This window comes from Echinops telfairi, unplaced genomic scaffold (genome assembly GCF_000313985.2).
Source record: "Echinops telfairi isolate 266 unplaced genomic scaffold, ASM31398v2 ScPeMD7_7469;HRSCAF=8507_1, whole genome shotgun sequence".
Lineage (NCBI taxonomy): Eukaryota > Metazoa > Chordata > Mammalia > Afrosoricida > Tenrecidae > Echinops > Echinops telfairi.
The window spans coordinates 58415591-58429407 of NW_022111373.1; the positions used below are offsets into that span (position 1 = coordinate 58415591).

The 13817-nt window shown below is 34.9% G+C and overlaps 1 protein-coding gene across 1 annotated transcript in view; it reads left to right on the forward strand.

Moving 5' to 3' along the window:
• CETN3 (centrin 3) overlaps positions 1 to 13817 on the forward strand; it is a 22743-nt gene that overhangs the window by 610 nt on the left and 8316 nt on the right. The window contains exons 2-4 of the mRNA XM_004703490.2: positions 1245 to 1380; positions 3275 to 3389; positions 9338 to 9529. Coding sequence (XP_004703547.1) covers positions 1245 to 1380; positions 3275 to 3389; positions 9338 to 9529 — 443 coding nt within the window. The remainder of the gene's footprint in view (positions 1 to 1244; positions 1381 to 3274; positions 3390 to 9337; positions 9530 to 13817) is intronic.

Below are 13817 nucleotides of genomic sequence, written 5' to 3' on the forward strand. Positions count from 1 at the left end.
CCCCAGCCTTTTAACAGTATCTCCCCGCCTGCTCCCCACTGCACCACATAATACACTGGATCAGGGAGAATATCAATGTAGTTATGCCGCTTTGAAAGACTGCGTGCTGTTAGTGGACGGGGGCGGCATTCTTGGATGCGGTTGATGGTTTCCGACTCGTGCTTTCGGGTCCTCAGGACCCTCAGGACGGACTTGTGAAAGAGGGCTGTGTTCGCATGCTTTCTCAAACTTCACTCCCGGCCCCTTGCTAGCCATCACGCCCCTTCAAATACATTACATTTGAGAGACCAACACGACCAAGCGCAAACCAGTAACATGTTCTAATAAAATCAACCAGATTTTATATTTTAAAGGCGTACAGGATTTTTCTGCCTTTGAAAACTTGTTTCCATACATGTGTTGTACACCCATTTGGAAATTTGGACCACATTTCGATTGGCATCACTTGAACACTTTTGGGATAAATTTTGACCTTTATTTTCCTTGAAGCTTTCCCAGAATTTGTTATATGACAAAGTGGATTTGTAACATTTGCTAAATGAAACTAGAAGGTCACTGACACTTGTTTTAATATTTGTGTTTCATATTTTGGGATGACTTATCAGTGGATTAAATCACAAATTGCCCAACTATTAAGAACTTAAAAAAATTTACGCCTAACTACTTTGTAACTTTGTGAGTTACATGGTTCTTTTGTCGTTATTTTTAGATCTTTTTAAGGACTAGCAAAAATCAATGAGATATATAATGATTTTTCCATTAGGAATTTTGCTTTCTGTTAAGAGTGTTTTAAAAAATGGCATTCTAGGATGGCATGAAGAAAAGCTTGAGTGTTTTATTTTTTGAATGGGGTTTCTGACATAGAAGTAACATTTCCGATTCACAATTCTTGTTTCTTCCACAGCAATATTAGGGGAATTAATACAAAGCAAGGAGGACTAAAGTTAGGTCTTCATTTTTTAAACAAAAACCTGTAACATGCTTCAGCTTGGGGAAGGGCAAATTTATAGAAGCTTAGACTAGAATGAGTAGGGCATTGATGCATGCATAGAAAATTTCTTTATCACCTTTCTTCCAAATGCTTTTTTTAGAAATTCATTTATTTGGTAATTTTTTGTTTCATTTTTAGTCTTCTTTTAATCGTTTAGAGAAATAATAGTATTAGAATGGACTAAAGTATTAGATAATAGTAATAAAAATAGTAATAAATAATAGTATTAGAATGGACTATTTCCGTTTCCTAGAAATGAGCTGGTGGTAGACAAAACCAAGAGGAAAAAAAGAAGAGAGCTCTCTGAGGAACAGAAACAAGAAATTAAAGATGCTTTTGAGCTGTTTGATACAGACAAAGATGAAGCAATAGATTATCATGAATTGAAGGTAATCTAAAATGTGTATTTCTTTTATAATGACTTGCATTGTTACTTAAAAATACATTTATAATTTTTACTAAACTGGTTTTGAAGCTATGAAGCCATTTAAAAAATCATTTTATTGAGGGCTCGTACAACTCTTATCATCATCCATCCATCCATCCATCCATCCATTGTGTCAAGCACATTTATATGTTTGTTGCCATCATCATTCTCAAAACATTTGCTTCCCACTTGAGCCCTTGGTCTCAGCTCATTTTTTCCCTTCCCTCTCTGCTTCCCCCTCCCTCATGAACCCTTGATAATTTATATTATTTTGTTGTAATCTTAACGTTGTCCGACGTCTCCCTTGAAACCATTTTAAGCTACAAACTTTTAAAAGTAGTATAGCAAAACTGAATACTACCCCTTGCCTTATTTGTCTTTTAGAAAATCCTTTTTACAAGCACTTATTTTTTCATTCAAGTAGTTAGAATATTTTAAACTATGGGAATTCCATGTCAGTGAGTTTACTATATTCTTGCCCCCCCCCTTTCCCCCTAGATTGGGGTAGTGTTTTAAAAATTTAACATGTTATTTAAAAGGTTTCAATGTACTCCCCCTGATGCAAACAACACAAATAACATCTGATATTGACATCATGTTAATGGGGGAAAATGTCAACTTTAAGGCCTAGAATTATTTATAAACATACAACAGGAAACAGTTTTAAAATATTTTGATATTTAGTTAAAGCAGATAATGAGATATTACAGTCATCTTTACATGTAAAGTTCAATGACATTATATTCATAATGCTGTTCAGCCATCACTCTATGGGTCTCAAATTAGAGAGAAAAGGTAGTTTCAGGTTGCTTTTGGTGAATATAAATACTGGCTAGTGTTTTAACTGTAACATTGTAAGGGATTTTCAAGCATGTTTTCTGAGTAGGGGAAGTAACTGTAGGGGCAGGAGAGAATGTTTAAAAATAATAATAGGCCAGGAAGTCTGACTTTCTCAATCTTGAGGTCCTCTTCGCTCTCTTGCCACATCTTCTTTTAATTACCCAGCTTTGATCATTGTCTTCCTTCCTTGCTCTTGTTCTCTTGAGTTGGAATACTAGTTTATATCTGGAACTTTCTAAATGATTTCCCCACTTGTACTTAACTGTACCTACCAGTAGTTTAATGAAAAAAAAAGTTTCTCTGTGCCAATCTTTAGTGCACACTTTCTATGAACATTTTCTCTTCTGGCTGAACTCTTTCCACTTAGGTCGGGTAAGCTGCTCTCATGGTTCCTCAACTCTGTGCCTTTCTTTGATGTCTACTTTAGTAACTCGTCATCTTTTCCAAAATGCCTGTTTACTATTCTTCATCTATCCATTGGAGACCAACTAAAATTTCTCTCTATAAAATGTTTTAAACCAGTAGTATTGTTACTAGTAACAATATCACTTCTTCCTCTAATATCAGGGTATCAGACTACTTGATAGCTTGTTAGGTAGAATCTGATGGTAATTTTTATTTCAATGGATTCATCTCTTACTGTATAACTATTGATATTTATATTATATCTTTTCTTATTTAGCTGATAATTCCATGAGAACAGATAGCTTGTTAAAATTTTTTGCTTGCTAAGTCAGTGAGCTGGATGATACATTCTTTAAATACATATTGATTCATTTGTCATGTAAAAACAGTAAATGACAGGGAATATTAATTTCATTAATGAGTAACAGTAACAATCACTTTGTGGTTTTTGTGAGACATAAAACATATAAAAGAATTGCATGCTTGTTAGCATGATGACTCCTGAGATGTACAAACTTATTTAGGAATTAGAAATCACATTTTTTGTAGAGTATTTTATAATTTTTTTTTTGGAGTACTTTATAATTTGCTTTTCCCTTTTAATCCAAAAGGTGGCAATGAGAGCCTTGGGGTTTGATGTGAAAAAAGCTGATGTACTGAAAATCCTTAAAGATTATGACAGAGAAGCCACAGGGAAAATCACCTTTGAAGATTTTAATGAAGTTGGTGTGTATCTCAGTGATCTTTGTATTCAACAGTTGTTTGAGAATAATATGGCCAATAGGAGTTTTTTTTTAATTGTTAGGTTATGGAATTTAATATAGAACATTGGTTTACAATGTAGTACAGTTCAAGTATTTATTATTTCCTGATTTTTAAAAACTTTGCTGTGTTTCTACAATTTTGTTCTGAAAATTCTAACCCTGGAATTAATATAGTAGCTTTGTATGGAAAGATATCTTAGCAAGTAATGTGTGGTTATAAAAATAAAAGATAGGTGATCCAAAATTTTTTTTCTCTCAGTAAAACAAAAAGTTCAGTATACTGTTGTTCATAAGCTATTCTCCAAACCTTTCTGGTATGCAATTTTTGTTGGCAAAGTCGCCAGAGAAGAAACACATCAGTTCGCATCTTTTACTATAAATGAAGGTTGGTTGTCAGGGTTGACAATGTTTAGCTGAAGGAATACATTCCCTGGATGACCTTGATCTTTTGAATATGAAAATCTATTTAGAGTTGGGACTGTGGGAAGAGGATGGTTGTAAGGGAGGAGTTGGCTGGCTACAAATGGGAGACATTTTAGAATGACCAATTAAAGATAAAGTGTTGAGGATTTTAACTGGCTGAATTTTTTATATCTTTGATTTTAATGAATTATTCTTCAGGAGAGAGGGTACTGAAGGCAAGGAATTTGCTACTACTGCTTTAATATATTGTTTGGAATATTGTGCTTTGAGTGTGTACTTATTCAGGTCTGTTTTATCATAGTAAGACCCATGTCATAGCACTTTTGTGAGTTAGTGTAATGTATAAGCATGTCAGAATTATTAGATATATTTTTAAAAGTTGGGGCATATTCAATTTTATACAAACACCCCCTATTTTAAATATTCAGCAAGAGGCAGAATAGGAAAGAGAGAAAATGAGAATAATAGATAATGATAGTAGATTGATATCATAAATAATTTTTAAAGAATAAAATTTGAAAGCTCAAACAAAAAAGGTGGTGAAGGGAAGGGATGCTTCTAAAAGAAAGTAACCACAGCACAGAATATCCCCAATGTTTAGATTACTGGTTAAAGAGGCACTTTAGCTCTTGGGGGAGCTTATTGATTTTTGCCTTTTAATCTGTAGAATTATTTACTTGTGGAGGAGAGAACCACTTTTATTCTTCCACTGTGGAAGCTCTCCAGGGGTTTACAGTCATAGTATTCCAAATTTCAACTGAAATTGACTACTTACAGAAATAGGATGTTAGAATTTAGTGGAGATGGTACTATGTGGTTAGAGTTTAACCGTGAGAGCTGTAATTCAGGTGCAATTAGTATGTTATAGTAGTTTTGCAAAGGAGCCATGGTGGTGCTGTGGGGTAGGCAGTGGACTGAACATCTCCAGTTTGGAGGTCCAGACTCACCAACCACTCCTTGAGAAAAAGATGAGACTGCTCCTTTAAAGATGTAAAGCCTTGAAAACCCGCTATAGGGTCTCCGTGATCAAAATGCACTCTGTGGCAGTGAGTGATTGCCTGGATTCAGAGACTGCATTTGCCACTTAGTAGCTGTATAACTTGGTCATTGGCCTTTCTGTGTCCCATTTTTCTAAACTATAAAATGAGGATAGTGAGTAAGTAAATAAGTATATGTGACTTGATTAGAAAAGGACTTACCTTGTGTATAGTAAGTGCTATCATTACTTAAAAAAATAGTTGTCTTGGTTTCATTTATTACAGGTAACTGGAAAGCATTTATATCACTAGACAGAAAAACATTCTACTTTAAGTATTTATATTTGTATGATAGTGTTTTATAATTACAGACTTTAAGTGCTGTATAATTATGACTTTTGACAGATAACTGATTTTAAATGATTACCAGTTTTAAATTGTAGTCTTAGGAATAATTGAGAGCCAGAGTCCCATTCCGTCTCCACCTTTTCCTGTCACCATCTTCTTTGTTAGTGACAGGGCACAAAGATTGACTCAACGATCACCCTTTTGACAGGCTCAGCAACACATGTTTGCTATTATAAGGCTATTTGTTGAGAAGAACAGTTTCAAGTAAAACGTTTTTGCAGATTAGAAATCAAATTATCAAAGAGCTATCTTGTCTCCCTATTTGTTAACTATTTTTGAATTAATGACTGACTGCAGCTGGATGTGTGCTTCCTACTCTGGGACAAGTGACTAGATCCAGTGTGTCTTTAGTTTTATGTGCCACTCTTACTGCTGTCTAAGGCAGCCGTTCTCCCCCTGTGGGTCATGACCCCTTGGGGGTCGAACAACCCTTTCACAGGGGTCGCCTGATTCATAACAGCAAATTTACAGTTATGAAGTAGCAACGAAAATAATTTTATGGTTGGGGGGCGGGGGGTCATGACAACACAAGGCACTGTATTAAAGGGTCGTGGCATTAGGAAGGTTGAGAACCACTGGTCTAAGGTAATACAACCCCACAGGTATTTATCGATGAATAAATCTGATATTTAAAACTTAATTTTAAAAAAAACCCCAAACTGAATTTCTCCTAAAGCTAGAAAAATAGTATTGACACTATATTTAATAAGTTTAGACTCAAAATAGCCTGAAACTAGTGGGTAACAGCAGGTGTGTAGGAATTGGTGCCTTTACAATAAAATCAAGGTAAATAGATGTTTGTGCTTTTGTCAAATTTTGGCATGTGCTATTTATTTAATTGCTTATTCAGAATAGAATATTGTATTATTTTGATTTTGCTTATTCAACAGCCATGTGCTGATTTTTTTTTCTTATTTAACAAACATTTGTTGTTGTTTTTTTAGGTGCTATGCTGGGGTGAAGGAGGGAAAGTACTAGAAGGTTATTAAGTTCTTTTTAAAGACTCATAATTTAACTGTAGCTGAGAATAAACTATGATACCATGTAGTAAATTATCATTCTGAGCAGCCCTTTCAGAGTAAGGATGGTATAGATAAAATCAGAAGAGGTATGTTAAAAAGTAAAAATGTTAGTGTCCTTAGGACTGTAAACTTGGCTCACTGATTAGGTTTATGGGATTTAAAATATTGGGATCTAGCTGTTCATTATGCTGAGGTGGCGAAGCTGGAGAAGCAGTGGCAGCCACCTTGGTCATTATGGGAAGAGTTTGGATTTCAGTATGTGAGTTAAAAGTAACTGTTTGTGGTATGTTTAGATAGAAAATTCCAGAGGGCAGTTGGAAATAAAGTAGAAGCTACATTTCTTAGCATTGGTTTAATGACTTTTTACCTATTTAAATATGATTTTTAAAAATGTGTTGTATTTCTTAACTAATTTTTATTATGTGTAAGGTCCAATTATTTTGATAAAATGCATGTATGTTATAATAAAATTAATTGAAATTAGAATTATGGTAATAGAACTTTGGACTTTTGTAAAATAGATGTAATTTAGCTTAACTGCTTTTTTGTTTTATGGCTTGTTTTTATTCAGAGCAAAAAAGTAATGTAGTTAAGTTCTGCTTCATAGAACAAGCATAAACCTGAAGGTTTGGGAGAAAGTCACCATAAACATATAAAATGGGTAAAATTTTAAGTGGCCAGAATTAAGGGGATGTATGGTTCCAGGAAAAGCTGCCTTCTAAGGCCGGATATTGATTTAAAAGTACACAGACATTGTCTGAAATAACTAGCACAATTAAAGCACCAGTGGGATCAAAATTTATACATCTTGGAGCCCATCTGTTCTCCAGATCACCCTGGTGCTTCTTTAAGAACATTAATACTTTGAGCAAGCTGCTTTTTTGATTCACCTGTCATGCAAATTATTTAATTGGTGTGGAAAATTTCTTAACACTTTTTTTTCGTGTCCTGTTTTTTGTTGGGACTAAATTCAAAATAAGTTGAGTATGAGCCACAGAGTTAAGTATGGTATTTTATTTTGGTTTTCTGGCTGTATATATGCCAACTCCTTTTTGACTGAATATTTATGAGTCTTCATGATTTGCATGCATACAGTGATATACTTCAATTGGTTACTTCGGAGACTTTTTGGGTAAAATTAATGAAAAGAAAGTATTATATGTATTATATAACATTGGCTTGAATAGATGCTTACTCTAAAGCTTTAACCTAATAAGATCTAGTAGCAGCAAGACAACAATAGCTTATTGAAGCCTTAAATTGTTGTTTGTCTTGTTGGATTTACTAAATGTTCACTAACAACCTGTAGGCACTTGTAAGTTTTTCCTGATGATGTGAACCCTGACAGGACTGATTTATGTATAATGGCCCAGTAAAAGTCATCAATACCTCATTTTGGTGTGTTAGATCAGCAGGTAGACTTATTTCACTTAGATATTTTCATAATTTTACCTAATAACTTAAAAAATTATGCTACAGATTTTGCTGCAATTTGTATTGTGAATATTAATGAAAGTTAATGGCAATATAAAATATTGTTTCTTAAAATAATATTAACATCATATATTACTATAATTTATTAAACACTTGCTATTATGGTCTGAAATTATGTATGTATATTTTTAGCTGGTTGTTCTGAGAATTATCCTGCAGAACAAAAATGAGTATAACTTTAGAGATACTTTCTTCCTAAGGCTTTTTTACTGCAATCAGATTCATTCTTTTTCACCTCATTTCATAGCTCCTTTTAACCATGAGCATGAAGATATCAATGATTTTTTTCATTTTTTTTCTGAGATTTGTGACTGTGATGAAATTGTATTTTATTAATTTGTCAGTTTTAGTTTGTTTTTTTGAGTTGGGTTAACTTTGAGGGGAGCAATCGGTTTAAGTATAGGTTTATGAAGCAAACAGTTTTTAATTCGCTACTTCTAATTGTTTTGGAGGCACTCTGGTGGTGTAGTAGTTATACATTTGGCTACTAACCGAAGGTCAGCCGTTCAAAACTACCAGCCACTCCAAAGGAGAAAGATGACGCTTTCTACTCCCATAAAAAGTTTCAGTCTCAGAAACCCACGGGGCCAGTTTGACTTGCCTTAGGGTCACTGTGAGTCAGAATCAACTCGATGGCAGAGAGTGAATTGTTGTATGGATATGACGTCACAGCTAGGTTATAAGTACGTAGACATCTGGGCTGGATCTCAGTGGAGCTCAATTCAATTATTAATAATAGTAAACTTTAAATGTGTGGATATATAAATGTAAATAGAGAGGGCTTTAAAAAAATCCCAGAAGAGTAGAATTAACCTAGAATGGAATTTTCAAGGTGAACTTTTTGGAGCTCCTTCATATACCCCAAACCAAGCCCATTTATATATAGTTGATTTCAACTCATAAAAATAGGATTTCTAAGACTGTAAATCTTTAATAGAGATATACAACCTTATCTTTCTCTCATGGAGTGGCTGGTAGATTTGAACCACCAACTTTTCCATTAGCACACTACTAATCCCAGAGTACCACAGATGCTCCCTTGTACATACATATATGTGGAACACACACACACACACACACACACACACACACACACACACGTTATTTTGACTTTGCAATCAAAATCGTTTTCCTTACCCGTACCACCAGGTTGAAGGATCTTTGGTGGCTTATGTATTGAACTGCTGAAAGCAAGGTCGGCAGTTTGAACCCACCAGCTGCTTGCCCAGGAGAATGATGAGGCCATCTGTCCCCATAAAGCCGTAAAAAAAATCTCAGAAATCCAAAGGGAGAGTTAGTTGTGTGCTATCCAACAGGGTTGAGATGAATCAGAATCGACTCGATAGCTGTGGATTTGGGTTGGGGGTTTTAAAATAGACTTATTAAATATAAAGGTTAAGGTTTTAAATGTAGTTTTAGTCTTTCCAATTTCAGATATTTCTCAGGGTTTGGGGGCTCTCACTTGTCATTTTGTTGTCAGACTAAATATTGAAAATTTCATAGGTTTATATATTATGTTCAGTTGATTTCACAGATGTGTAGCTTTCTAACTATGTAGGTTTTTCTTTTTCTTTTCTAAATTCTAGTGACAGACTGGATATTGGAAAGAGATCCCCATGAAGAAATATTGAAGGCCTTTAAATTATTTGATGATGATGATTCGGGGAAAATAAGCTTGAGGAACTTGCGGCGTGTTGCCCGAGAATTGGGTGAGAACATGAGTGATGAAGAACTCCGGGCAATGATAGAAGAATTTGATAAAGACGGTGATGGAGAAAGTAAGTTTGAATAAAGCATACTTTTCCAAATATTCCTGACACTACATATATAGTTAATATTTAGAAAACCAAATGATTTTCAATGCTTTTTGCAAAGTATCTCTTTTCACTCAGTGTTGTTCATCTTTCCTTTGCATATATGTTATATGTTCAATTTAGAATTAAAGAGATCTTTAAAGCCAGCTACAGAAGTTGTAATTTGAGCTTCTACACTATAAGAAGTTATTTATTTATCTCTGTAGGTGAAACATCACCAGAATTTCAATTACTTGAATTAAAACTTAGTCTTTAATGTCTTATTCTTCCTTAGAATACATGTACTTTTAAACTGCTTCTAAGGTTTAATGATTTTCCCTTTCAAATATTTTCAGTCTGTCTTATTTATTTGTTCAGTGTTGCTGTACTTATGGATTGACTTTTATTTTTTTGCTAGAAATAATAGCCTCATATTATTTTAATATATTATTATAATAAAGCCCAAACCAAACTCACTGCCATCAAATTGATTCTGACTCAGAGGCCAATAAGCCACTTATCTCTTCTCTTCATTTTAATAATAGCTTTTGTACCTAAAATATAGGACTGATGATATTTCCCTGTTCAAACTTAAAAAAAAGAAATCATTTTATTGGAGGCTCTCATAACTCTTATCATAATCCTCACATACATCCATTGTGTTAAGCACATTAGTACATATGTTGCCAGCATAATTATCAAAACATTTTCTTTCTTCTTGAGCCCTTGATATCAGCTCCTCATTTTCTCCCTTTCCCATTCCCTTCCCTCATGAACCCTTGATAATTTATAAATTTTTTTCCCTCCAAACATTTTTTTCTTCTTGAGCCCTTAATATCAGCTCCTTATTTTTCCCCCTTCCCCACCCTCTCTCCCTCATGAACCCTTGATTATTTATAAAAATTTTTTCCCTCCAAACATTTTGATGTCTGTATAGTCAAGCTCAAAGTCTATGATCTGCCTGATCTGCCCTCCCTTTAAGCATATGGTCTTGTTTCCCATTGTATCCTCTCACTTGTCTACTTTAACCCTTCATAAATATACTCTTTGACAAAACACTTTATCCTGAAAACATTTTTTTTTATGCCATGACTTTTTCAAGTTTGTTCCTATAATGACATACTTGTTTTCCAACACCTCCCTCCCTTTTTTATGTCTGCTAAAATGTTAATCATTCTTTTCCCTAGAAGTCTTCCCTAATAGTGTCTTTTGGTGTGAATTATGTGACATCCATTCAGGACCCATGCCATGTAGAAGAATAAACTTTTTTAATATCTTAAAAATCTGCTTTCTGCTGCATGTGTGCCTGTCCTCCCAAGTTAAATTTTAAGCCCTCTCAAAGCTGCACTAGGGATGCAGATTTGGGATTGACTTAATGACAGTGAGATTTAGTGAGTTATGGGTTATAAGGGACCTTGGTGGTGGTATGGGCTATTTGTTAGGCTGATAACCTCAAGGTTAGCAGTTTGAAACTCTGAACCTTCCCATGGGAGAAAGATGAGACTTTCTACTCCAAAAAGATTTACAGTCTTAGAAGCCCACAGAAGCTGTTTTACTCTAGTCTATAGGTCGCTGAAATGGAAAGAACTAAAAGAAAAAGTCAAGCCTCAAATTGCAATATTGAAAGATGCTATGGGCAAAATACTGAATGATGCAGGAAGCATCCTAAGAAGATGGAAAGAATATAGAGTCCCTATACTAAAAAGAACTAGGCAACATTTCCATAATTTCAGGAGGTAACCTAGAGCAAGAACCAGTGGTACTGAAGGAAGAAGTTCAAGCTGTGTTGAAAGCATTAGTGAAAACAAAGTTCCAGGAGTTAATGGAATACCAATTACAATGTTTCAATAAGCTGATGAAGTACTGGAAGCACTGAACTATTCCAAGATTTTAGAAGACACTGTTTGACCAAATGACTAGAAGAGTGTACCCATTCCAAAGAAGTGACCCAGCAGAGTGTACAAATTATAGAGCGTTATCATTGATAACGCATGCAAGTAAAATTTTACAGAGGTTTATCCAATAACAGTTACAGCAGTACATTGACAGGGAGCTGTCAGTTTAAGGCTGGGTTCATAAAAGGATATGGAACAAGAGATATCATTGCTGACATCAGATGGATCTTAGCTGAAAGTAGTGAATGTGAGAAAGATGTTTACATGTGTTTCATTATGCAAAGGCATTCAGTTTTGTGGATCATGAACTATGGATAGCCTTGAGAAGAATGAATATCCCAAAATGCTTCATTGTGCTCATGAGGAACTTGTACATGAATTAAGAGGAAGTTGTGTGAATAAAACGAGAATACTGCATGATTTAAAATCAGCAAACAAATGATCTTTTAAAAAATTATATAAGTAAGTAAATAAAATCAGCAAAGGTTTTCATCAGTGTTGCCGGGCAAATAACCTGAGAAGATGAGTTAGATAAAGAAGAATAAAATGATTTTAAAAAAAGTAGAAGAATCTGGTATCAGGATTAGAGGAGGCTTATTACCAACTTTCGATCTGCAGATGATAAAATCTTGCTTGTTGAAAGTGAGGACTTGGGAAGTACTTGCTGATGAAAATCAAGGATTTCAGTAAAGCGAAGAATTACAATTAAATGTACAGAAAAAATCCTCTCAGAAATAGACCATAAGTAACATAATAAATGGAGAAATGATTGAAATTGTCAAGAATCCACAATCGGTGCATAATTATGGAAGTAGCACAAGCTACTAATTGCATTGGGTATATTTGCTGCACAAGACCATTTTAAAACATTAAAAAATATGGATGTTACTTTGAGGACTAAAAGCACTGACCCAAGCCATGGTATTTTTGTATTTTCATTTGCCTCATATGTATGGGAAAGTTGGACATTGAATAAAGACGACCAAGAAAAATCCATACATTTGAACTATGGTGTTGGTGAAGAATATTGAAAATACCAGAGTCTGCCAAAAGAACAAACATCTCTCTTGGAAGAAGTATAACTACAGTGCTCCTTAGAGGCAAGGATGTTGAGACTATCTCGTGTACTTTGGATGTTATCAGGCGAGAACAGTCTTTGGACAGGGACATCATGCTTGTTCATGTAAAGAGACAGTGGAAAAGAGGAATGCTCTTGATACATTGGCTGCAACAGGGGCCTCAAACATAAGCACCATTGGAGGATGGCCAGGACCTGGCGGTGTTACCTTCTGTTGTACATAGGGTCGCTATGAGTCAGAACAGACTCAATGGCACCCATGAAGAAAAACACCACCAACGTAGTATATTTATGAGTTGATGAATTTTGGAGACTTTAAATGATGTATGGAATTGTATAGCAGGAAAGGACAGTTTCAAAAAGGCTTTTGGCTGTGAAATTACATAGATCTGGCTTTGAATTAAAAGGAACCCTAGTGTCATAGCAGACTATGCACTGGACTGCTAATCACAGGCAGATCAAACCCACCAATTAGTCCTTGGGCGAAATAAAAGGTTGTCTGCTTCTGCAAAGATTTATAGACTCAGAAACCCACAGGGGGTAGTTTACTCTGCCGTGTAGGGTAAAGTTGATGGCAGTGCGTTGGTTTGTTTATTTTTTGGCTTTGAATAGAAGATTATTCGTTTTATTGCTATGTAATTTTGAGTAAGTTTTCAACACTTTTAAGTCTCAGTTTTCCCCTTTGTAAAAATCCAGATTGTAATACCTTTCAGCATGGTTGTATTGCTTGAGAATTTTGAAGGTGCTAGCATTAAATGTAAACTGGTTGTATTTTCTTTTCCTCTGTATTCATTTTGCTTTTCTCTGCACTTTCTTGAACATAGTGGATGGTACAATGCATGCTGATTTAAAGCCTGGAGGAGGGCTATATATTGATACAGTATGAACTATGCATATTTCTAAAAACAAATACTGTCCAGTTGATTTCAACTTATGGCAACCCCCATGTGTGTCAGAGTAGAACCTTTCTCCATGGAGTTTTCAGTAGCTGATTTTGTAGAGCTAGATCACAAGGCCTCTCCATTAGCAGCTCAGCATGTTAGCCACTTGTGCAACACAGAAACGTCAAACATATGAGAGGGCTTCAAAAATCCATGGAAACATTCCATTATATATTTTATTAAATACTTTTATTGGGGCCTCATATCTTTCATCACAATCCATACATTCATCCATTGTGTCTAGCACATTTGTACATATGTTGCCATCATTTTCAAAGCATTTTCTTTCTACTTGAGCTCTTGGTATCAGTTCCTCATCCCCACCCCCCACTCCCCGCTTCTCCCCGCTCCCCCCACCC